Raw genomic sequence first — 26,529 nt, forward strand, 5'->3', positions numbered from 1 at the left:
GTGCCACTGTCGGCGGGGGCCCTGATGTCCACCCTGCCCAGACTGCTGAGTCGGAAGCCGGTGAGGGGCCTGGGCCTACCAGATGGAGCAACAAGGGCAGATGGTCGTGTGAGTCTAGCACTGCTGAGACCTGCGACCAGAGGAGCAAGGCGGAGTTGATGTTGAGGGGGCACAGGCTAAGGCATATGTGGAAGGCCTGGCTATGCAGCTGTGCAAAAGCACCAGCGTCCCTGCCCCGGCCTCCACCTTAGGGAATGGCTTTTTATGGCGGAATTGGAACCAGGGGAAGAAACTGAAATTACCAATGCAATTTCTCAGATACTGTCAGAGTACACATAGGTCCATATTCTGTTCTCCCACCAATGGCCTCGTGTCTCCTGAATCTGCTTTCTGTTACTGAGAATATTAAAACAAAATCATTTCCATGTACTTAGTAGTTGACAAGAAGTAATAATGATAATAACTACAGTTTAAAGAGAACTATGCGCTCCTCCTACGCTATTTGTTTCACGATTACTTTTCATCACTCAACAAACATCTCTGAATGTCTGCTGAGTTTCAAGAACTGTGTCCTTAACCGCCCTGGGAGGGCGGAGGAAATCATCCCCATTACACGGCTGGGGGAGACTCAGTACTGAGAGATTAAATAAATGGCACAAAGGGCTACTTCTACTAAGAGGCAGATCAGTATTTGCACTCAATTTGTCTGACCCTGAGGCTCTGCTCTTAAACCAGGGGCTATGGTACCACATGGCAAAGAATTACTATGGGAAGCTAAGAAAGAAAGGGCATTTCCATGAAGCCTGTTAATCTTAGGGGGAAAGGGTAAGATTTAAAAACTAATTTCTTGTAAATAATTGTCTACCTTTCCTTCTTACAGGTGAGAAAAGATACAGAGGAAGGTCAAGCGATTTCTCTTGCACTACATAGGGCTCTGAAAGAAAGGTGGCTTTTATTACAGAAACTCTGAGACCGAAGAACTCTTTCTCTGATGCATTTTTCCCCCTGCGGCTGGCAACAGAGCAAAGATGCTGCTATTAGAAAAGATGATCTGAATTCCTCTCTTCATTTTTCTACAACAAATTTAAACGCCACTTGGCAATAACCGCTGTTTCTGGAATTGTGTCCTATATTTTAAATTTTTATTGCTTAGTTTGAATAAAATGGAGTCTCTTCTTAATCAAGGGTTAGTTTTAAAGTTAGTGCCTAAAGCAAAAATCTGTTGTGTTTAAACATTACCATGAACTTCCTTGAATCACACTTAAAGTTTAATATATGTGAACTGGTGCTTATAGAAATACACACTCACATTCACGAGTGGGAGTTGCTGAGCTAGCCAAAAGGGAGACATAGAGGGAGACTCTCCACGCAGGTGTCAGAGCATTTACTTCTGTCTTCCTTTAAGGACATTTTCAAGTTCCCAGGGTGAACGGGAAAGGATGGAGAGTTCCAAAGTGCTTTTTCTTGCCTGCAAGGGTGGCTCCACTCTGTTTCAATATTAAGCCATGATAACCTTAATACATAACATGTTTGTTGCCGTTTTGAGAATTAAAGAAGAAAAAATGAAAGCCTCTAGGGCACCATGGTACGAATGTTGGAAGTACTTAGAAAATATTTGCTGGCTATGGCTCTAACTCTTGAGTGATGGCTCTCATCTTTGAAAAATCATGGAGAAGAGCAGGGCCACCCCGTGCCTGTCACTCACCCCACGTGGGTTTTTCCTCTGTGGCCCCGTGAACAGCTGCTACTCTCTCACGTTGTTGGGTTGAACACTGGCCTCCCCTTCACAGGAGTTAGATTCTAAAACCACATGTATATTAAATGCATGTGTCAAGTGACTCCACACCATTCCTGAATGTCACCCAAAAAGTGTTATTTCCTAGTAGCGTGGAAATAATTTGAAGGGCCATACATCCACTGGAAGGAGAAGGTACTGTATCAAGGGGTCAAGATAACCCATAACTTAAAAACAAAATAGCTAAATTTTCTTCCAGGGATTTTTTTGTCAAAAAGGTCAAAGTGTTAGAAAAGCATTTACTCGTGACCTGTTCTGTGTATCAGTGGAACAACAGCAGCTGAAAGGAGGTAAGTGATTTTGTTCCTGCTTTAGCTCAACAAATATATTTGCAAAATACCCACTATAGGCAAAATAGGCTAGATATTCTAGGAGAGCTTACTCCTTATCTTACATCCTAACCTAACCCTAATGGGAATAACCTATGAACACAGTAGTAGTTAAACCTCTCAATTTTAAGAGGAGGCCAATTTTAAGAAGGTTATACTGTCTGTGATCGTCAAACCCAAGCTCATTTCTCTTACTTCCATGTACAATTTGACGACTGTGCCAATTGCAGAAATGATCTAAGGATCATTGCTCCCACTTAATCTGTACCCTAAATAGGACCAGTGTTCTATCTGGTGTATGGTTTTCTGTTTACAGTATCCATAAGGAATATGATGTACTGCATGTGGCCTGGAAAGAATCTCTCTGTTGCACACATGGTTCAGAACAGCTCATTTGTAGTGAGGATATCGTGACCCCCACATGAACTCCTTTGAAATTAATATTTACCTTTGGTTTTTCTCTCCACACCCCTCCCCTTTCTTTAAACCTTATATGTGCTGGTCAAATAAAGATTTTATGACTAGTTTAGAAAAAAAGGATACAAGTACAAGTATAATATTTTCTCCCTCTAGGTACTAGCTCTTCTTGACTATTTTATGTGGTACCACTCAGTTCCTAGGTGGATAAAGAGGAGATGAACAAGCTCCTTTTGGCCCTAGTTTGAGAAAGACTAGGATTTGCTTGGCTACTGTTCTCAGAGATGCTGATAAAGATCTTCCCTTTTTTCCCCTTGTTAAGTGTAACATCCAAAGCTGGCTGCACCAGATTAAATAGAGATGGTATCAGGACATGGCACATTTTATTCTTTTAAAAATATTATGAGATTAATGAATTAAGCAGGAACCACAAGTCATTCAGCATAATTCTTATACTATGCTGTTTCACAAAGATGTTAAATAAGTAATAATGTCTGCTTCTTGACTAATTTGAAGAGAAGCAATATAAATACACACACACATACACACACATCAAACCAAACCTACTGCAGAATCTTGAAAATTTCTTTCCATGAGTCCAAAGGCCAGAGAACGAGTTTGGCTGGAACCTTTGTAATTACCAAGGATACAAACGCAACTCAGCCTTTAATTGGAGCACCAGATTCCACTGTCTGCAGAGGTGCAGATTTCCTCTGGGTGGTTTTTATGGAGACAAAAAGGTTCACGGTTTTTCTTAAACATCACCGAGGACAACTGCTGGTGGCTCCCACTATGGCAAGTGGATTCCTAATTCAGGCTCTGTCCAAATCTACTCAGGTCTGCAGATGCCATGAAGATCAAGGGCAAATGAGGGATAACTTTCAGCTCCCCATTTTTCCTGCCCTCTGCAGGAACTCCGGCTCACTCCTCACCTCTCCAAGGCTGCTCTGGGCCCAAGAATTATCAGTGTCACCAGTGCAAGGAGGTTATCAGTGTGAGAAGGTAGATTAGTAGTTGTCAGTACAGGAAGGCAGATTAGAAGTATTAATAAGAGATGTTTAAAGACATGAGTACCGAAAGCAGCTTTTGGCCTGATAATCTGAAAAGCTGTAAAAACATTGGAAGAGGAAGTCTGAAGCACTTTACCAATGAGGATTGCAGGAAGTTTATGTATTGACCACCTCTTACTTTCTCTAAGTGTATCTTAGAAATGGATAAGTTATACCCATAAGTAGAACTTTAGACAGCCAGTCACTATTTGTAATTTCTGAATTATGTAAATTGATCTGAATGGTTTTAGGATGATCTTGGGAATATTAATTAACCTGGAAAAATGTTCATTTACAATGTGCTAGGCATTTATTTTTTTCACTTACTCAACATATTTACCAAAATCTATGGGGTATATACCCTGCTATGTACTGGGGGTATGAAAATGAACAAAAGCACTTACGTCATGTTTGAGTAGCTAGCGTGGTATTAAACACATACACAACGACAAAATAATGGCTGGCACTTAGTGCTTAGCTGTTCGATGCACTAGTCCTGTATTAACTCATGTAGACAGTGCCAGGACTCTGTGAGATACATATAACTGTTATTTCTATTTTACAGGGAAGTTAAGTAACTGCCCAAGGTCGCAGTGCTAATAAACGTCTGAGACCAGCTTCACGCCCACACAGCCTGGCACCCAAATCCACTATATTATTTCAGAGAAGTGTCATACTAGCAGTTTCTAAGTTTTCACTGAATACTCCACAATTTCATTTATTTTTACTCCAACTCTGCCCTGAAAAGATTCTGTACATTCATCAGTAATGATAAGAACTTCTGTTACCGAATGACATTCCCTGATGTGGATAAGGATTGCTAGGCCTATTTTAGGAAAAAGAAAACTCAAGCTCAAAATGTGCATTGATTTGTCACCTGGTTGTGCGTTCATCGAAAGTTTGAACACTAGGTGGCATACAAAGATGATAAAGACATACCTCTTTGCAAAGAGCCCAGACCAGTACTAAAGGAATAGGAAGAAATGAGCAATTAATGCCGCATGGAGACTTCTCAGAGGAAGTGATCTGTGGGATCACAGGTCCCTTTACACAGCACAACTCCCCTCTCGGACGTGATGTGAGGACTGAGCTGGAAATCTGTGTCCTCGGGTACTAAGGTAATTAAGCTCTCCTTTTTCAAAGTGATCTCAACCCAATTACCTCGGATCAACATAATCTCTTATGATCGATGTGATGTACTTGGCCTTGAAACTCCACATTCCTAATATTTCATTGCTCTCAATCATTCCAATAATGACTGAGTATCCAAAGACACTCATGAGTGAGTCACAGTAAAATTGAGTGTCTTGATTGTAAGACGATTAAATATGCACTGAGTTGTGGGCTGTCATACAAATGTAAGGTGCTAAAGTAGTCCTTGATTTTGATAGTTGTTTCTGGTATATATATTTTCATAATTGTGTGCTAATAGTTTAGCCCCATTTGTCAAATATTTGCTGTGGTTTACAAACCTTGTCTCTGAACCCTGGCTGGCATGGCTCAGTGGACTGAGTGCTGGCCTGTGAACCAAAGGGTTGCTGGTTCGATTCCTAGTCAGGGCACGTGCCTGGGTGGCAGGCCAGGTCCCCAGCTGGGGCTGTGCAAGAGGCAACAGATTGATGCATCTCTCAAACATTGATGTTTCTCTCTCCCTATTTCTCTCTCCCCTCCCTGCTCTTTAAAACTAAATAAATAAAACATTTTACTTAAAAAAAATAGAAAACTTGTCCCTGAGCTCTAAAACCAAAGGTTTCTAGACCATCTCTTAGAGGAAGTAGATGAGGGAGAGTAAATTAAGACATCACCTGCTTTCTCCATGAGGTGGTTTGCCTCATTATGACCTTCTCAAATTCTTACTCTCTCTGCCTACTTAAGGACATGTTCAGCATAAGGCAGAGACTTCTTACCATTCTATTCAAGACCCTTCCCAACAGACCCCTGCCTGCTTCTACCACTTTGGTCTCCTGTCACTCTGGACTTACCCCCTATGCTTTTGGCAAATGAATTACCTGAGGTTCCCCAAACACGGCATGACTTCATACCACCCATCCCTCCCCCAATCCCTTCTTGCCCAAGCCTTCCAAATCTACCTCAGTGGTCACATCCTCTACAGAAGCCTTCCCGACCTTCTTCCCCTGGGCCAGGTGAAGGCTGTCACCCTCGTGGTCCATCATTGCTTTTCCCATGGCACTCGGCTCTTTAGTTTCCTTGCCTCTCCTCTGAACTAGACCAAGAGCGTCTTGAAGGCAGAGATTGTACTTTTGTAACCTTAGCTCAGGCGCTCACATGATGGCTCACATGGTAACATACAACATATTAGTGGGACGCAAATGTGAAAGGAGGGAGGGAGGGAGGGAGGGAGGGAGTGAAAGCAAGTTGCTTTCATTTTTTCTAAGAGAAAGGGAGGTTGTTCTGGGGATCAGAAGTCTGAGACGGGCTGCTTAGGGTTATGAAACCAGATGTAATTATGCCTTCCTTGATGTCTAGTGACAATTAGCTTAATTTCTTGAATTCATTTATGTCACCTCAAATTCCTTCTGGATAATATTTTTTAGGTCCTCTATCTGGACAGGTTTTCTCTTTGAATCCATACAACTACTGTGTCATTTTAATTACTATTTTCCCTCATGTAAGCTAAAATGTAACTGTTTTGAAAGAGAAAAATAGTGTATATATAAATGAAAAAAATGCACCAAACCCCATGCTTAATCATTTTCTGTTCTACTGTAACAATAATGTTGCTACAGGCATTACTGTTTTGCATCACTGTAAATGTGGTGAAAAAGTAACATCAGCCTTTTAAAAAGACAGTAACTTTTCAGCAGTGAGTGCAGAAGCAGTGGAAGCCATGGCAGCCATTCCATTTCAAAGTGCTCTGGGTGTGCTCTCCTGGCTGCCGCAACTCCCTCTTTGCCTCTGCTTTTAGGCTGACCACACAAGACCCAGACCAGGGAGATCTGGCCTCTTCCCTCCGTTTGATTTCCCCAGTGAGATCATGTGCCTGGGAATGCAAATCATGGGATATAAAACTTTATGACTAATCAGCCATGTTTTATATAGCTTTAGGTTCAATCATCAGTGTTATATAAATATAGACTCACACTGTTCTGCTCTTGAAGCATATTATGTCTATTTATCATTTTGATTCAAACCACATTCCCTAAACAATGATAAATATATTTTGGGTAATCAACACATATTAACTAGAGCTTCCTTTTTGTGCTCGGGCTAGAAATATAATAAATAATATATAATCTAATGCTGACAATATGGAGGGACCAGGATGAGTTACTACATACAACAGGTGTTATGTTTCTGCTTCACGCCCTGCCCTCGCCACTCTTAGTAGCGTCTGGTGATCAGAGAGACTCCTCTCCAATCGGCTATCATTCAGTGTTGATAACCAAGCCCTACTTTTATTACTTGCTAAGTGATTTAGCAGATAGGTTCAGCAAACACAGTAGATAACTAAAATGGTGAGGAAGTATCTCAAGTTCTTGAGTTATATGGCCCAATCTCCGCTTGAATCCAGCGACGCTTAGGAAAAGCATGAGTAACAATACTCCCATGATCCTGTGTGCCAACATCGCCACCTACTGCTCCCTTCAGGTATACCTCAAGCCAAAGGCTGTAGATATTGGGTAAGACACAGACCAGATTTTGAGCCCTGGGTAGTTATCAATCCCTAGCAGGATTAAGAAATAGTCAAAGGCAGTGAGTGGGCACTGTTATCAATGCAGACAAGTAGTGATAATTACATGCTATTGAATTTCACAAATTGGAACTATATGGGCTTATAGATTTTAAAAATGTGAGCATTATACCAAAATCAGATTAAATAATCAGGATTTTGTAAAATTTTGTAAAAAAAAGTAAAAAACACCATTTATAAGTTTTGAAAAGAATTTCTTTCTTTAATTTAAATGAATTTACCCACTACCTTATTTCATCATTTATCACTTCTTAATAATATAATAAATAGTTAACTTCAAGAATCATAATTAAACATTTCCTTTCCAAACTCCAGCTTCTATTTTTGCTGAGGAAAAGTACCCATCATCTTTCACACTGAATTCTTATATTTGGAGCTGGAAATTATTTCCTTGACGCCTAGGAAAGGGAGAAAGAATAAGAATTCTATACCTTCCTGAGGGCACTCGGCTGTAGAGAATGCTACGGTGTGGGTGAACCCCAACCGAACTTAGTATAATTTGAATGTCATGGCATTCAAACGATAAAAAAAGGGATCTAGAAATCAAGTCTGTAGGGTTAAGAAACACGAGTTTTCAGGATCTGACCTGAATTACTGCATGAGTTTAAAAACCCACTTTGTTCTTCATTAAAAAAAATTACTATTGTAGCCCTGGCTGGTGTGGCTCAGTGTATTGAGTGCCAACATGTGTTCCAAAGGGTTGCCGGTTCGATTCCCAGTCAGGGCACAGGCCTGGGTTTTGGGCCAGGTCCCCAGTGGGGGGTGCATAGGAGGCAACGAGACATTGGTGTTTCTCTCCCTCTCTTTCTGCCTCCCTTCACCTCTCTAAACATAAATAAATAAAGACTTAAAAAATAAAAAGAAAGGCAAGACCTAGGCCAAGGGAAGTCAGTTCAAGTTTCTGTTTTTAACCTTACGGTTTCCATGCAGAAGGCTTGCACTATTCATATGTTTTTCTTACCTGATAAATAAAAGAGGATTTTTTAAAAAAGAAAGACCTCTTGGTAAAAATTTCAAGCTTTTTAAACCTTGGTATATTTTATGCTAATTCTCTTCCTCCACGAGAAACACTACAGGGACGGGCACAGCTTCCTTCCTGCCCCCAGAGAGACCCAGGACCACTCCAGGATAAAGCCCTCGTGGGGGATTTTTTAAGAGTGACTCTTAATTTGTCAAAGCATTGAGTCTCTCAATGTGGAAAACCAAATAACAGCCACAGTAGTAATATATTTTAAAAGGTCTTCTCTGCTGCCACCAATTTTGAAACTCTTCATGAAACTGCAAGTGATGTGCTCCAGCCTGTTGAAGTAATGGGTCCCTTACCAGCCTGCCCTGTTTCCCTAAAATCACCAACTTGATCTCACACTGACCTTGTTGGCGCTGTTAAAAAAATCATTTGCCCTTTTCAACCAGCTTTCCCTTTCCACGATGAGCTGGCCAAATGCTTCCTGAAGCCGACTCAGTTTCTGGTGAGAGAGCTGCAGACGCTCCTCCTCCACGTGGTCTCCAGACAGCAGGGTCTCGGGAGCCTCACTCTTCAGCTTCTCAAGGGTGGAGTTCCATTCCTGCAAGAGATCACTCGCTTCAGTTCACTTTGCACACCCTCCCCTTGTTACAGGGCCGCAGAACATTTACATCTGCCGCTGTATTCTCAAATCCTGCAGTAGGAACTGCTACATTCCAGGTATGAGTACCAAACTGTAGATTCAAAAGAAATAGATAACACAGAAAAGAGGCTAAAAAGGGACAGGAGATGATAGCAGAAAGGGGCAGGTTGGGATGTGCAGTTGCCCTTAACACGGGTCACTTCCACTCCCGTTAATACTGCCTGAAAACATACCAAAATAAAATCAACAGCATTTTTCAGTTTCTAACTCATTTTGACCTACCTTTATTCATTTATGCATAAAAAAGTCTCTCTCCTACATTCAGTTTCATTGCCAATGTGGGCAAATGCGTACAAGAAAGAAAGGGAAACCTCATATTTTATGGCTGCTGCTTTGCATTTGCCTACACTTAGAACCGAAATGAACAGCTGCTATTCTCCACAAAATTAATAGTTGTGATTGTGCAGTATTCCCTCCTCCCTGACCTATTTCATCTCTCAATGCTTCACTCTTAATGATACATAAACATTCCAGAAAAAGGAAAGAGTTAGCTTTTTACTTTCTTTTGTTAAAAAAAGATTTTATTTATTTATTTTTAGAGAGAGGGTAAGGGAAGGATAAAGAGAGGGAGAGAAACATCAGTGTGTGGTTGCCTCTCCCTCGCCACCTACTGGGGACCTGGACCGAGTAACCCAGGCATGTGCCCAGACTGGACATTGAACCAGCGACCCTTTGGTTCACAGGCTGGAGCTCAATCCACTGAGCTACACCAGCCAGGGCAATAGCTTTTACTTTCTATTGCATGGGGATGAAAAACAGTAGGGAGAGAAGAAAGGAAATAAGAGTTACCAATCAAACATATTAACACTCAATTTATTTGAAGGGAAATTTATATTTCTTGCACAAAAAGAAATGAATCCAGATCCAGGCTCATCAGTGAAATTTCCGGCTTCCAACTCAGCTGAGACAGAGTGCTAAACATAGGCTGTTCATAAAGCATTGGAAATTTAGGACCAAATTTCAAAAATCACAATCTGACCCCCTCATGACTTGTTCTATAGTGGAAAATGTCCTGTTATTAAGTTACATTTGTTATATTATATTGGATAAAATAAGTATAATTTTACTGCAATTTACCACTGCTATTTCCATTCATTTATTTCACAAGGCATATGAAACACCATGTACCCAGCACCAGGCTGGATGTCTTAGGAAATACAAATAAAGAATAAAATGTAGCTCTTTCTTTTCATGATAAATACATAAACTGCTATTTTAAATACTTTTTGTATATATCTACATTATTAAATATATTAAATAAATGCTAGTCCTACAACCATACACACAGATTATCTGGTAATATTTAAATAACAATTAATGAATGTCAAAAGTAAAATAGTATACATATTATTGTATGGACTCCATAGAACCTGTTCTAATATTTGTGCAAGAGACAATATTTTGATCAGTGGATGTAAGGCTAAGGATCAAGGGATTGGCATTTTCAGCACCTATTATAAACCTGTGGCTTGTAAGTTTCAACCTCATGATTTTAGGTCAGATATTATTATTTTTCCAGTATTTACAGAGGCTCAAAGGAGTACGTTGCTCACAGTTACCTATACAACCTGTAGCAGAATCAGGACTAGTTCACAGGTGTGTATATAAAGCTACATTCCAGGGAATGGAGGATAAAGAGACTCCAAAATCTCCAAACTTCTCAGTGAGGGAAAAACAATACTCTCAGGCATGAATAGGGCTGAGTTCTCAAGATCCTTCCTTATTTGAAGAGTTATTTTGTTCCCACTTAAGGACAGCTAGTATGTGCCAGGCCGTTCTTTCATAAAGCACTGCAAATATCCCTCCCACTTAAAAACCATTACCTTAACTTCAATGGGAGAGAGCAAATATTTTCCAGGCAGTTAGCACACTTCTGGCACACATAATAGGCACTCACTAAATGCCTGGTCCCACTTTTCTTCCCATCAGTTTTATTACGGTTCATTAGTACCCTAACGTTGGCTCTTTATTTGGGGCTATTCTTGTTACCCAGCCGTAAAATAACAACAGTGGAAAGATCCTCCAAATGGTATTGATCAGTGTTGTGTATTGATCAGTATTAAAGTATAAACACAATACAGCAGGTTTCTTCACTGCAGTACTTCCCAGGATCTTTAATATGTTCATATGCATTGAAACTCCTGGAGGGAAACCTGCGTGAAATATTTTGAACACACCTACTGACCAAGAAACCATTGACTTGCTAACACTTCAGGGGACCGATGCCCCAGCTGAAACAATGTCGGGAAACAACACTTCTTGTGGCGAAGACCGGAGGCATCAGCTAGGCGTTCACCTGCTTTCACGAGTCTTTCTGATTCTTTCCTCTCTTGTCCCTATTCCTCCAGCTCCTCAATCAGTCCATTTCCTCTCTCTTGTGTCCATTCTCTCCTTTTCTGTCTGTTCGTTTTTATGGGGCATTAATCCTCAGCAACCTCAGGTGAAGAAGTGCTTAACATGTGATGACAGAATAAAGCAGGTCATTCTTTAAAAAAATTCAACACTGACCAGAACCTTCTGTGCTCATCAGAGGAATATCCCGTAAGGAACACGGAGGGCCCGGGGAAGGCTTGGGAAGCTAGCGGGGAGGGGAATGGAGAAGAATTTGGGAGGTGGAGGAACAGGTTACAGACACCATGTGCTCAGCCAGGACAACACTAAGCTCTAGAGCAACCATTTTCAACATTTTTCATCTCGCAGCTCACATCAACTGCTATGATTAAAATTCTTCAGCCCACTGATCTGACCAAAAACACGTAGGTATAATTTTGCTTCATTCACACAGCACAGCTATTGTTGTGTTAATGGTTGTCATTTATTTATTTGACAATCTAAGGGAAAAGATCAGTGTCTCTGACTAAATAGTCAGGTGTAGTCTTAACTGCAAGACAGTAAGGGTGGATTTTTCTTTCTACACGCCAGCGCTGTGCTAAACGATTTGCACACATTGTCTCATTTCATCTCCACCACACTGCTACAGGGTTGGACCTATCATTTTACAGAGGGGGTGTCTGAGGCTCAGGGGGACCCTGCCCAAGGTCTCAGTAATAGTAAGTGAAAGAGTGCCAATTCAAACTTGGGTAGTTTTACCTTAGAATCTGCTCTGTCAACAAGTATCCTAGCCTTAGCTTTTCATAGAGGTCACATACAGTGTTCTTTAAACCACACACAGATTGCAGTAACCGTAACAGCTTACAATGATAAAGGTGAAACTTCCATAAGGCTTGGAAAAGGCCATGGAAATAACAGAAGTTCTATACGGCCCTTGGATTTTGTGATTTGAAATCAGAAACCTCACTGTTTCTAAATAAACACAATGCTATTATAGATATAATTGAGAATTTACAGCCCAAATTCAAGCTGAATTTTGCTTAGCAACCATACCAAAATAAAAGAGCACTTTTCTATGAATAAGAGAAATGCCTGCTCTCTCAGAGTGTCCATAAATCTGCCTCTGGCATAAATCCTGCAGGCGGCATTAAAGGGAAATGCTGGGGCTCTGACCTGGTGCTTCCCCACTGTGCTGCAACACGTGGGCTGCGGCCCCCCAGGGAAACACTCAGGGGCCACTTTGTGCTCCTTATCTTCCCGAATTCTCCAGCCCCATCTTCTTAATTACATTTTCACATGAACTCTGTGGGTGTTCAATGAGGCTGGGTCTATTCAATATTTCTATTCAATCCTCTAAGAAAAATTGGTTCTGTTTTCTTTGGGCACACTATGGGCCATTTCTGGTGCACTTCTGTACCACTTTGATGATGTTTTTCTCCAGTCGTTTTTCTTAGGGGACGCTTTCACTGCTTTATGTTTAAGATAAGACTTTCCAGAGTTGTCTGAATCCATCAAACCACTTAAACACTTTCATCGTCACTGTTGTCAAGGCTGGAGGGACCCAGCGGTGATAATCTCGGTCCATTTTCTCTCAGCCATGGCTGCCTGCCTGCTAAGTGTGAAACCTCTGACTGAGTTTCAATCACTTTGCGATAAAATATTTCTAGTACTTGTCCCCACCAGCTGAAAGCCAGAGCCTGCCATTTCCTTGGCTTTTCAGTGTGACAGGGAGACATGTGTGTCCCTGACCCAGTGAAGACGTGAGGCACTGTGTGTCCCTCCCTGGGCTCGGGTGCCTCCACCGGCTGCTCCGTTATTCTCCTTCTTCACTCACGGCGGTAAACCCTTTAAACTGTACACTTCAGCATTCCATTTGCTGAGGAAATTGAGCTTTCTTGTAGATCCTTTGACTGAAAGGGTACTTTTAAGAGGATTGGGGCTGATGGACAAAGTGAAAATAATTTGTTCTTTCCTTTTTTTTTTTTTTAAACAGTCCCAGGTTAGCTCTTCACATGAAGTTATAGATTTATGGATTGGCGTAAAAATACTCAGCAAGTAGATTCAAAAAATAAAAATATTAGGTTCACCATTAGAAAAAAAATAGAATCCCAATATGTTGAGTAAGCTATTTTTCACATGAGAACAACTCTGTACATAAGGAGATTTAATGATTCAACGCCATGTGGTAAATTATTTCTGTTTATAAAATTGACTTCAGAATGTAATTGTTAGGTGGGAGAAGATGGGCAAAAAGGAATGACGAAGAACATATTTGTAAACTACTAAGAAAATATCAGTTGTGAAGAACACTAGTGAAAATCACATCTGGCAAAGCGTGTGTCGTGCTCATGTGCAGTTCCTATAACACGGCTATTTGTTAGGACACCTCATTAGACACAGCCCATTTCTTGTTCATTCATTCTCTGAGTCTACCAGCTGGCCCACTTGGTGCCGCATCCAGCAGAACGAACTCAGTGACACAGAGTCCTAGAATTTTATATGACTTCCACAACAGATGGTACTAACACAATAAACCTGGCAATTTTCATCCAAGAACATTTAGAAGTGAGTTTTGAGCAGGCATTTTTTAAAAGAAATGCTTACACTTTTGAAGAATGGCGGTGAGCCCTTGAAGAGCTGAAACTGATCATGTTGAGTCGGATTGCAAACTGAGCCGCAGCTTCCTCTCCTGCTGCCTTTTCCAGGCATTTCTACTTTGACTTAACACAAAACAGGGGCCATTCGGGAGAGACAGGTCTCATCCCACTGTCATAGGGGGGCAGAGTTCAGTGCCCACAGGCCATTGGAAGTCTGCTGCTCTCACTGTGATGCATCTCAGCAAAGGCACAGATTGTAAACAGGAAGAACTGATGCGGTGTGTCACGAAGAGATGAAAGAAGCATGGTATTTCACCTCCTGGCCATAAAACAGAGAATCACAGCTCTCGAATCAAGGAGAGCTTGTAGGTAAGAGCAGAGACAGGAAGTGGAAGTACACTTTTTACTGCGAACTTCCTAAGTGTTCTCAAGCAGGACATTTTGCTTTGCTGAGCCTCACTTCCCTCAGTGCATGGCGGCCACCAGCACTTTACAGGGGCTTCTGCTCAGCTGGTCAATCGTCTGTGAATTCAACTGGCCGTGCTTCAAATTCCTGGATTTTAGGCCCTACCAGAATTTGGGGTTTTAGCTGCATTTCCCATCAATTAACCTATCAGGGTTAGGACTGACAGTCTGTAATACAAATGAGTTATCACCAAAGTAATTTTTTAGTAAAGTGTAACAGTTGCTGTTTTCTTTTTTCTCAGTCCATACAACTATTCCTAAAGTCGCAGGAAAAAAAAAAAAAGAACCAATCTGGGAAGTGTCTTGTTTCCCTTATTCTGCTCGGTGCTTGGCCCCTTCAGCTGCACAGAGCAGGGTGCTCGCTGCTGAAATGGATGTGTGTGGAAGAATAAAGTTTTTATATAAAATGAAAGCATAACAAATTGCACTCATGAGCAAGCCTTCAAAATGACGGACAGTTCAATGCATTTACTTTTTCCTTCTGTGTGTAGTTCAATGTAGGTTTAAGATAAAAAGTCACTCACATGGGAGAAATTTTCCCAAGGTTTGTTTTCCAAGAATTATTATTTTCTCTTTAGTGTCTTATCCCTGTTATTTTTCTTAGATTTCTTGTTTTTCTTTTTTTTTTTAAAGATTTTATTTATTTATCTTTAGAGGAGAAGGAAAGAAGAGAGGGAAAGAAACATCAATGTGTGGTTGCTTCTCATGCGTTCCCTGCTGGGGACTGGCCTGAAACCCAGGCATGTGCCCTGACTGGGAATCAAACCACGATTGTTTGGTTCACAGGCCCCTGCTTGATCCACTGAGCCACACCAGCCAGGGCTAGATTTCTTGTTTTTCTTAATCACATTTCCTTTAAGTTGATTAAGTAAGAAGCAGAGCCATATTTGGGGGTTTTGTGTTTCTATTTTTAATTGAAATTAATAAAAATCTAGCTCACCAAATTATTTTCACCTAACACAATTTGTCTACAATCAGATTATGCCACTGGCTGACTACATGGTCCCAGTTTATGTTGATGCCCCCAAAGGACTTACTTTTTCCATTGTCTAAGTAATCTATTAAAGTTATCTTCAAGAGGTCAACATATCATAATAGAATTGTTACGTTTTCTTGTTCATTTCTTTTGAAGATTTCCCTAAATGAAGTAGATTAAGTTAAAAAGATGGGTAGAATCCATATATAAGAGGTCTCTTTGGAAAAAGCCAAGCCATTGTTAACATAACAAGAATGGTTTGCCTGACATCAATGTAACCTGGCAGCCAAGGAGAGTGGACTGGAATGTGCATGTGTGAGCAATGGTGATCTTGCTATACTAGTCAGTGGGGGTGGTTGTGTGAGCACGTGTACTGTGTGGCCATCACATTCAAAATGACTGAGCAAGTAGAGCAATAAATCTGCACAAAATTTTGTGTTAACCTTGAACATTCCTGCATGGAAACTATTCCAGTGATTCAGAAGGCCACAGCTATTGGCCCCTGGTGATCGGCTGCTTCATCATGACGATGTGCCCATTCGTGCCTCACATCACCTGCAGAGTTTTTTGGCAAAACCTCAAGTCACCCAAGTGACTAAGACCCTACAGCCCAGACTTGGTGCCCTGCAACTTCTGGCTTTTCCCAAAACTAAAATGACCTTTGAAAGGGAAGAGATTTCAAACCATTGATGAGATTCAGGGAAATGTGATGGGGCAGCTGATGGCAACTGGGAGAACTGTGTGAGGTCCCAAGGTGCCTGCTCTGACGGGGACTGAGGCATCATTGTCTTAGGTACAATGTTTCCTGTATCTTGTATCTTCTTCAATAAATGTTTCTTTTTTTCATAGTACCTGGCTGGATACTTCCTGTACAGACCTCACATTTTACCCACAATAAATGTCAGATATAGACTAGAACAATTGTTCTTAAGTCTGGCTATCAGTATTTCTTGGGAAATTTTTAAAAACATACTTTCACACCTACCCCAATAACCCACTGAGTCACAATTATTATTGGTAGGGTAGAGAATATGTTTTTAAAAAAATCTGAAGCATTTTTTTTGAAATTGGAAAAAATATAATTTTATAATCAGTCAAATTTTGTAACCATCGGACTAAAATATTCAATGAATAAATAACAACAGACCTAAAATAGTTTCTGTGTGATTATATCAATAAATGGGGGGAGTGGATTACACAAGGGGGGACCCCCCCCAATACCAGAATTATCTTATGGAAGGTGGACCCATTGCAGTTCAGGCAAAGGACAGTGGGATGGACATGCTATAACTCTCCTACACTGAGTGTAACGCAATCTAAAAAGCATTATTTAGCACCTCTTCAGAACACCTAAGTAATACAAAAGAGACAATTATAAGTTCAAGTAGAAAACAAAACAAGTGTTGGCTGGAAAGGGAAATCTGATATGGGGAATCCGGGAAGTCTTCTTACGGGATTTAAAATATGGGTGAGCCTAGAGTGGGGCTGGGGAGAAGGCAAAGCGGAAGCGGAGGTGAAAGAGGAACTTTTACTACAGGCCTTATGCTGTTAATTATCTTAAACCACGGGAATATATAGTAAAGGGGTAAATTAAATATATTAAAAAACAAATAAGCGCCAATTCACCAGGTAAAATAAAAGAGAAAAACTATATAATAATCCCAATAGATGCAGAAAAAAGCATTAATAAATTCAGTGTCCATTCAGATATTGCATGTTTTAAAAATTCTTGCAGTACACTGGTTGAAAATCACTGCTACATAGCAACAGTAGTTAATTATATTTCCTAATAAAGATCTCATTTATAATAGCAACAAAAACTGTGAGATAGCCATTTGTTCATCTAATCAACAAGTATTTATGGGCCGACCTATGCTATGCCAAGCATTCTTCTGAACAGGTCATCCAGGCCAGTGGATGTCGCAGTGGAGTGAGGAGGAACTCCAAAGGTAGTGATGGTGGTGGTGCACCATGTGTTTTAGTGTGTTTATAACTAATAGACGATAAATCAGTACATAACCTGCTGTGTTAGAAGGTGATAAAGCTGTAGCATAAGACACGTAGAACAGGCTAGGGGACTTACGAGTCCCAAGCAGGGCAGAAGTCCGCGTGAAGTACTGAATGTGGTGATCTGGAAGTCAGGGGATGAGCCACGTGGGTCCCTGGAGAAATAGCACTCCAAGGAGAGAGAGAACACAGCTAGAGTGAAAGCCCTCAGGGGAGAGTATGCTTGCGGGTTGGAGGAAAGGCCAGGAGACTGATGCAGAGGAGCTGAGTGAGGCAGGAGGCAGCAGGAGGAGCAGCAGTGAGAGAAGCTCCGTGGGGACAGAGCAGGAGGGCCATGCCAGGAGGGGCTTGTAAACCCTGAAGACTTTCATTCTGAGAGAAGGGGGAGGCTGATGGAGTGACGTGATTGGATTGAATTTTAAAAGTAAAAATAAAATGAAACCACTGTCTGTCATTTGAGAACATGGTACAGAGGGCAGGGTTCAGGGATGCAAGCACTGTGACTCATGAAGACCCTGTAGTAATTAGCCAGGCAAAGATAGAGGCGGCTCATTCCCTGGGATAGCAGTGGGATCATGAGAAATGATAGGATTCTAGGTTTATGTAGAAGATACAGCCCAGGTGATTTCCTGTAAGAGGAAGAGGAGCCAAGACTCTTTGACCTGAGTAATTGGAAAGGTTGAGTTTCCCTTAACTGAGATGATAAAAAGTAGGTGAAAGAGATTTGGGGAATATGTGGAATTCAGTTCATGACATCTGCTGACCCTGCCTGTCTAGAGTACCTGTGCCTAAGCTCCAGAAGTCAATACTTGCCGCCTGCCTACACACACACACACACACACACACACACACACACACGTTCCATTACCAAATACTGCCCCATGATTCCTCCCAAACATTCCCCAAACTTCTGAGAACAGCCTATTCAAAAGGACTATGAAGAATAGATGCTTCAAGTTGCCTAGAAGGAAAATAAGATCACAAATCTAAAATCTAAAATACCCAGCAGGTTTCAGATACATCTTAAAATGTGTACACATGTGTGCAATAAAAACAGCCAGTGGTTTTCCTTGTTTCTGGAATGGAATGCAGAAAGCAAATGACGGCAAAAGCCAGTTAGCAGGTAAGGTGAGTGATGCTGCCCATGAACCTCAGATGGCGGGAATGCCTCGAGTCCTTAACATGTTTAATCCACTCAGTTTTCTAAAGTGCCGCATAGTCATCGGTAAGAAGCGACAGTACTTTTCAAGATGGGAGGGTTGGGGTAGAGCATACACACGTACCTGTGATATCAGCCATGGTGATCATGTTAACGTCATCTCCCCATATTGTTTCTTGTGACAGCGAGCTCAAGGGGACCAGTGCCGAACCCTTTCTGACTACTCCCTAAAAGCCTCCAATGAGTAAGTAGCTCCTTTCAGTTTTCATCGTTTGGGTTCCCAGGTTCCCAGGGACTCACTGTACATGGAAATGAAAAACTTTGTGTCTCTATTGCTCATATGTGGAGTCTAAAAAAAGTCAAATTCCTAGACACAGATCGTAAAAGTGGATGCCAGGGTTGAGGGTGGGGGAATAAGGTGGGGGGGAAAAAGGAGCTGGCAAACTGTCAGCTGTAAGATGCGCAAGGCCTGAGGATCTGATGTCCCACATGTTGATTACAGTTGATAATACTGTGTTGTCTAATTGAAACCTGCTAATAAAGTAGAATTTAAATATTCTCACATAAACACAAAAAGATAAACAGGTGGGGTGATGGACATGTTAATTCATTGATGGGGGAATCCTTTCACAGGGTATACACAATACATATCCAGTCATCGGGATGTACACTTTAATTACCTTGCAAGTTTCCCTCAATAAAGCCAAAACAGAACAGGGAAAACTTGAACCTCTGGGTTGACTGTGAATCCTGTATCACAAAGGGCCTGAACTGCCCTTCCAGTGACTCAGACTGCTGTTCTCCCAACCCCTGAGCACTGCAGCCATCTCTCATCAGGTGTTGTCTGCCATCTCTCTGTTCCTGCAGAACAAAGAATCTTCCCACGGAATTTATTTACTCTGTAGTCCTGACAGTGACTCATGACTTCCCAGCCAAACTGAAAGTCACTTATAAACAACACTAATTTACAAGTCCAGCAAGGGCCAAACAGGATAACATTTTGCTGCTGCTTCCTTTCCATGGAGTCATCCACTGACCCAACAAACGCTAATAAGGGTAGAAAGTCTGTCCAGTCTGCTGGAAGCAGGCTGAGGGCAGGGAACAAGAGGGGCTGCTGGGGGCAATTGTGAACCACCTGGGGCCATGGAGGGACAGCACCAGGTCCTGCAGGTGGGGCTGCATTGCCCCGTAACCAAGCACGTGCTCCCCCACCCCCAGGCAAGATGGCAACAAAAGGAAGTTCTTACACTGAGCATGTGCAAGACTAGCAAAATAATTGGATAAGAGGGGGAAAGCCTTCCCATTCCCTTCCCACCCTCTTCTGGTACCAGATTGGGGGTGGGACCAGGGAAGGCAGGCACAGTAGAAGTTAAAATGGTGGCAGGGGAGGTGCTGGACCAAAGAGGCCTGTCAGCCTAACCTGGGGAGAAAAGGGATTGGTTGGGATGTGGACCCATCCAACTGCATGAAACTTTAGGAAGTTAATTGGTCATTCTGAAAAAAGCATTGGTCCACCCCACACCTGAAACTAATATATACTCAGGGGAACAAAGAAATTCCTCTCTTGTTCATCATGGGCTGCTTGGGAAGTGCACTCAGTGCACTGGTCTGTCCTCTCCATGGGCTACGTGACCTTAGTGGGCATGTGGCCCATGGCCTCCAGCAGGGAGTCTCTGTGTCTCTGCCTCTTCCCCTCTCTCTTTCCCTTGCAGACCTGGTGGAACATTCACTGGTGCATTCACATGCTCTCTTGCTTTGGAATATGAGACTTTGTGGCCCTGGAAGCCACAGCCTCTGAGGTGGGAGCAAACCTGAAGCCAGACAGCTGCTGGGAACAAGCTAAGCCACCTGGATGACAGTTTAGCAGCCGCCACAGGTTCCAAAGGATGGTACTTTAAAAACGGAGCAAGAATTTTGGGCACTGCCTTCAGCTTTGGTTTTACTGAAGACAGCTAGGTTTTGTCCAGGTTTTGCAGAGATGAGCTCCAAGATGGGAGTCCCTCATTCTCCCATTCAAATAAAAACCTTTTTCTTTTCTCACCAGTCTCTGCCTCTAGGGTTTGTCTTTTGGTGACAGTGGGCAGCCAAACCCCACTTCTGTTTGGTAACAACACTAGCTGTGTTTAATTCCATTATCTTAAAGCCCTTATTGGGTGCTACAGGAAATCCAAAAGACTATGCCCTCATTTTTGAGAAATTCACAGCTGTGGGGAAATCAGACATGTGAATGGCTGAAATGCCAGGAAGGACAGGAAAATTCCTTAACTGAGCAATAAGCAATGCTGCACGAGAAGAGAAGGATAAGTGCTGAAGGGATCAAAAAGCTTCTTAGAGAAGTAATCTGTACCGATGCTGAGACTCCAGGTTGTCAACTAAGATCTGAATAGGTTCACTTTCTAGGCTACAATAGAGACTGAGAGCTTTAGGTAGACCCTCTCTGCCCAACGTACTGCCCTCTTTTGAAAACAAGACAACAGGCCCAAAAGAGAGTTACCTCTGCTAAGCCCCATGTCGTCAAACCAAGACTAACTACAGTTTTAACCTCTCCCAGAAATGAAATCTTCAGTCAGTCAATCAGAAGCCCTTGGCCGGCACTAATGAGGTGATCATCCTGATAGATCCCTGCCATTGCCCGAAAGACAGTGACGTGCCAAGACCAATCTGTTGTGGTAGTTTAACTTCCTTGTCCCCACTCCCTTCTGCCTATACAAGTATTTAATTCTGCACAGATCATGTGAGCTCCTTTCTATCTGCTGGATGAGAAGCTGCCTGATTCATGAATTGCTGAATAAAGCCAGTAAGATCTTTAAAATTTACTCAGTTGGATTTTGTTTTTTTAACACTAAAATAGTACCCAAATGTCCTGGATGTGGGTGCTTTGTCTTGTTTCTTTGCTGATTTCTGTTGGGCCCAATCTTGAATTAAACACCAAACTCTGTCTACGATGTCGTTTGCTTAGCTTTCCTGACTCAGTTGTTACTACTTTGCCACCGATTTCACTTTGATAGCACACTCTATTTTCATTCAACTCCTTGCCCTCTTTGGTAACCAAATTGTGACTTCAGGCTATACCTGTCTTTGGCTTTACTCTTCCCATGTCAACTTTAACAATGTAATTTGTGATTAACTTTGAACAAGAAGAAAAAGAAAATAAGGAAAAAGAAATTCTATGCTGAGGGTTCAGACTAAACAAAGACTCAGTGGTGAGCAGTATGTGGTATGCATGGGAATGGTAAACAGTTCAAGCCTGGAATTGGGGAGACTTATCTGGGGAGCAGGCAAAGGGCAGGAGGTATTTAAATTCCATGAGAGTTTGTACTTGGAGATGCTTGAGAGAAGAAAGGCCTGGTCTCAGCTTGCCCAAAGGTAACTGATGATATCATAAAGAATGATTGCCAAGTGGAAAGAATGAAAGCTCAGTTGCCAGTTAGGCATGTGGGTAGATAATTTATTGTGTTTTTCCTATATTACGTTATCTGACCATGTTTCAAGAAGACAATAAATATTTTCTTTTGCCTTAGTGAAGTTTATATTAAGACCAAAGCAGAAGTTACCTGCATGTCATTTCCCTTCCTGTCTTTTGTAAAAAGACTGAGTCAGTTGAAGACATCATGATAGATTGTGATAAAGGAGTAGAGAAGGGTGAAAGGCTGGAGAGACGGGAGGTCTGGCTAGCGCAGCGAGAAGGCCAGGTGTAAGATGAAGGGTGTGGAGACACATGGTCTTCTCGGAGCAGTGCCATGAGGCTTCCCTGAAGATGGCTGTGTGTTTCCTTCAGGGACTGGCACTTGGGCCACCCTGGGACCCCAAACAGGGGCAGAGCCGCTGTAACTGCAGTCTCCATCCAGGCTGACACAATGGTCGTTGCAGAGGGAACCAGAGTGGACAGATGACTACGGGCTGCGGCACTGTGTGGGCCCGGGAACACTTGCAAAGCCCTGGAGGGAGGGGGGTGCTCTAATAACAACAGAGACTGGATGGCCCACCGGAGGATGGGAGGTTGGAATCAAGCTAATGTTGAATAAAAGGAAAGTTTTTAAACAAACAAGCAATATTTCATGCAAAGATTGTAGTTTGTAGGCTCAGATTCCTATTACTACACAACTTAATTGTAATAGTCTCAGTTAAGGATTCTGAGAACCCAACTAAAGTGTGGTCCTGGGTGAGATGAGAAGAAGCTATGAAGAGGTGAGAACTGACTAAAGCTGAGACATGAGCAAAGCGAGGGCAGAGGAAGAATTGAGGATTCTAATGTGACCCTGAAGTCTCTCTAACCTGGGTGGCCGAAGGACTGCAGTGCATTTAGCCAAGAAGAAAACGGGGAAAGGAATGATTTTAGTTGAGTTAGAAGTGCTAGTAAGAATTTAGTGTATATATATCTTCAATGGGAATTTCTAAAAAGGAGAGTGGATTTGACAGAAGACATAGAAGTTAAAGATTTTTTGAAATGTCTAGAAATCAGCAAGATAAAAGTAACATTATCATCATGAGATTAAACAACCCCAAAAGGGAGGGGGAGGGAGATAATGGGGAAAGTAGGGGAGGGGTCAAGTCAAAAAACATGTACAAAGGACCCATGGACAAGGACAATGGGGTGGGGGTTCTCTTTGGGAGGGGGGTTGGACGGGGCCGGGGAGAGCAGTGGGGGAAAATGAGGACAACTGAAACTGAACCACAATTAAAAAAAAAACAACTCCAAGTGAAGAACATGTGAAATGGGAAAAGCACCAAAGACTAGGCACTTTATGCAAAGTAAAAACGGAGAAAGAGGCGGAAAGATTAGTGCCTCAGAGGACAAATGCCTAGAGAGCTTTGAGCCACCAGTCGCTGAAGAAAGAGCAGTTTCTCCCGAAGCAGGAAAGGGGGAGGCCAAGGAGGCAGCCAATGAACTGGCCGTAGCAGTTTCCTAGGGCTGTGGTAACAAAATACCACGCACTCAGTGGCCTGAACAACAGAAATTCTTCCTCTCACTGTTCTGGAGGCTAGAAGCTTGAAATCATGGGCTGAACAGGGCTGGTTCCTTCTGAGGGCTGTGGGAGAAGGACCTGCTCCGGGCCGCTCTCGGGCCGGGCAGGCGGCCAGCTTCTCCCTGTGTCTCTCCACGGCATCTCCCTTTGTGTGTGTCTGCCCCGTGTTCAAATTTCCCCTTTTTTAAAGTCATGTTTAATGAGGGTCCACCCTGATGTCCTCACGTTAACTGATTACCACTGCAATAACCCTGTTTCCAACATTCTAAGATCACGTTCTAAGATACTGGGGGCTAGGACTTCAACATATGGATGTTTGTGGGGGCACAATTCAACCTATTACTATAATAGTCTAGAAAAGTGTAGAGTAGCTTCTTAAGGGTTGAACTGCAATATATGTATTTTTTAATTTTGTGAGAGATTAAAACATAATCAAAGGAAGAAGACAGAGTAACTGAAAAGTGAGGAATAAAAAGAGACAAAATACAGAGATGGGAAATGAGGAATTTAGAAAGTGGATGAAGGCTTAAATTTGGAAAAAGGGAGTTGAAAGTAAACAGCACACGAGTTGGGGGGAAAAAGGGCAGAGAGGAAAAAAAGTCAGGCAGTTTTATTTGGTATGACTAAGTGACTCGGAGGTTAAGTAAAGCTTGAGAGTTTTTTAAAAGCCTGAGAATTTTTTAAAAGCATGGAAGTTTTGAACTGGTTGTTATGGAGAACAGAACGAAGAATTAACATATGATAAAGAAAGGAATTTCTAAGGCTAACTGGTAATAAATCATTTACTTTTTACATAGAGCTAACAGATACATTGTTCTAATTGTTTCACCTTCTTTCAGATGGAGGAAGAAACAGCGAATGGGTGACTGCATTTACTCACAAGCAGCCTTGGCCCATGCTGCATAGGACAAGGAGGGAAGCCAGAGGATGAAGGAAAAGGGGGTGTGATGAGAGCGGTTTGGGGAGATGCGTGGAACTGAGTGTGGCCACAGGCGTGGAGGCTGAATGAAGGCCTTTGGAGTAAAGAACATCAAGGAACTCTGAGGCCACAGCATGGGCTCTCACCACCCAGGCAGGCACTGAAGTAGCGCAGGAAATTTGAAGGGATTTCATCGTAAGACTGTGTTAAGCCATAAAAAAATGCCTTCTTCAAGTAGATTCAATTTCACTAGCACTACTATGATAGCAATATCATCTTGAGTTGTAACAACAGTAATACACAAAGCCAGGCTCTGAGGGAATTTTTCCTTTCTTACTATTATTTTTACTGGCAAATAAGAGGAGAAGGAGGAGGAGAAAGGGAAGAAGAAAGAGGATCTATACGGAGAATTTTTAGGTAAGTCAAAACTACGAAAACTAACAGAAAAAAATTTTCTAAGCATTTAAACTTAGCAAGCTGGTGAAGACTGTAAAGTAGGTAGTTTTAAACTTAGTGATTATAAGGTATAATATTCCTTATTTGCTTTCTTAACTCATCCCCTTCTTCGATGGGCATAAGTGTTTCCAAAGGACTTTCCACATCGAATTTTCCTGGGAAGGAAAGCATATGGTTCACTAAGCTTTAAATTAACCCACAAGTTAAGCCTATAGTAAGGTCACCAATGGAACAATTCCACTATTTTGCAGATCTTCCCAATGCCTACAGGCAAATCCAATCTATATACACCTACTTGTCTGTTCCTAACAAAATTGTTTCTAATTTATGTTCTGTGAGAAAAAGTGACCTCTGCTTTTAATTGGGACGTTCCTTAAAAGACCAGACAAGTAAACAATTTATTCAACAAAATAAAGGCAGAGGCCTTGAAATGCACTAATGTGGGTGTCTCTATTATTTGGAGATTCATTTAATTTCTGCCTTGAGACGTATCAGATTCAGACCCCACTTCATTTTTTAATTACATAAAACATTGTAAAAGAAACTGTGCTTCATTTCCTAGGTTTTCCTTATAATCTTCAGAGATGTGAGCTGATTTACTGAAGCAATATGTTTTAAAGTGGTTTTACCATTTTTTCACATTTATTCAGTGAAGAAATTTGGAAATGTAATGGAAATTCAAATAGCAGAATGGTCAGCCTCTTTACACATGGTTCTATGTGCCGCAATGAGAAATAAATAGCTCAGCAATGTTTGTAAAGCACTTGGAAAATATTTGGAGAACCCAGAAACTATTATAAGAACTCTAGATTTTGCTATGCACTCCCTGAACCACTCAAGAAACCTATAAGTAGCTCCTTTTGTACCAAACAGGTCATGTAAGGGCTATTTCTGAGGAAATATTTCTATTCTTAAAAAGGAGCAATCAGAACATTTAAATACTTGCTTTTTGATCTTCTACTACCTGAGTAATGGGTCTCGGCATGAATGCAAACACAGACAGCAATCAAGTACGAAGTTCAGACAATCATGTCTATACCGTAAGAGACTCAAAGTTTTCTTTAGCCTTAAACCTTCCCAGTTCTTACAATGACCCAATATTTCTTTCAACTCCACCATTTAACATGTTTTCATTCATCCACAGTCCTTCCCTTCATAGCCTGTGTTACATAAGAGGGGCCCCATGGAGCAACAACATCCATGTTGCACGGTAGTTTGTGAGAAGTGTGGACACGTAGGCCCCACCCCAGACCTGACACGTCAGGACCTGAATTTTAAGATCCCCAAGGAGTTCATGAGTGCAGTAGAGTTTGAAAAGCTCTGGTTTGATACATTCAAAGAATGGTTTTTTACAAGTAGACGGATGAGCCAGAGACAAATGCATATGGATGGGGAAACTTGTGGATGATATGATATTACACAGAGAGAATGCTAAGGAATGCCATATTTGTTTAACCAGTGCTTAACAGAAAAAGCCCGGGTGATCTTGTGGTTGTGCTGTGCACCGCACTATGCCGAGCACTGTCATATGAGAACATAATTAATCCTTACAAGAACTGTATGAATTAGATGCAGTTGTAACCCTCTGTCACAGGTGTGAAAGCCCAGGTTCAGGTACACAAGAAATCTCTGCCCAGTGCATCAGAAATAAGCAGAGAGGCAGAGATTGAGCTCCAGGCCCCC

At 41.8% G+C, this 26,529-nt stretch overlaps 1 protein-coding gene across 4 annotated transcripts in view; it reads right to left on the bottom strand.

Moving 5' to 3' along the window:
* CCDC141 (coiled-coil domain containing 141) overlaps positions 1-26,529 on the bottom strand; it is a 166,196-nt gene that overhangs the window by 66,944 nt on the left and 72,723 nt on the right. For all 4 annotated transcript variants that reach the window (XM_037130059.2, XM_037130057.2, XM_037130055.2 and 1 more), the window contains one exon: positions 8,673-8,867. In XM_037130059.2, the coding sequence (XP_036985954.2) occupies positions 8,673-8,867 (195 nt within the window). The remainder of the gene's footprint in view (positions 1-8,672; positions 8,868-26,529) is intronic.

Source organism: Artibeus jamaicensis, unplaced genomic scaffold, assembly GCF_021234435.1.
Source record: "Artibeus jamaicensis isolate MK-2021 breed Jamaican fruit bat unplaced genomic scaffold, CSHL_Jam_final contig_391, whole genome shotgun sequence".
Taxonomy (NCBI): Eukaryota; Metazoa; Chordata; class Mammalia; order Chiroptera; family Phyllostomidae; genus Artibeus; species Artibeus jamaicensis.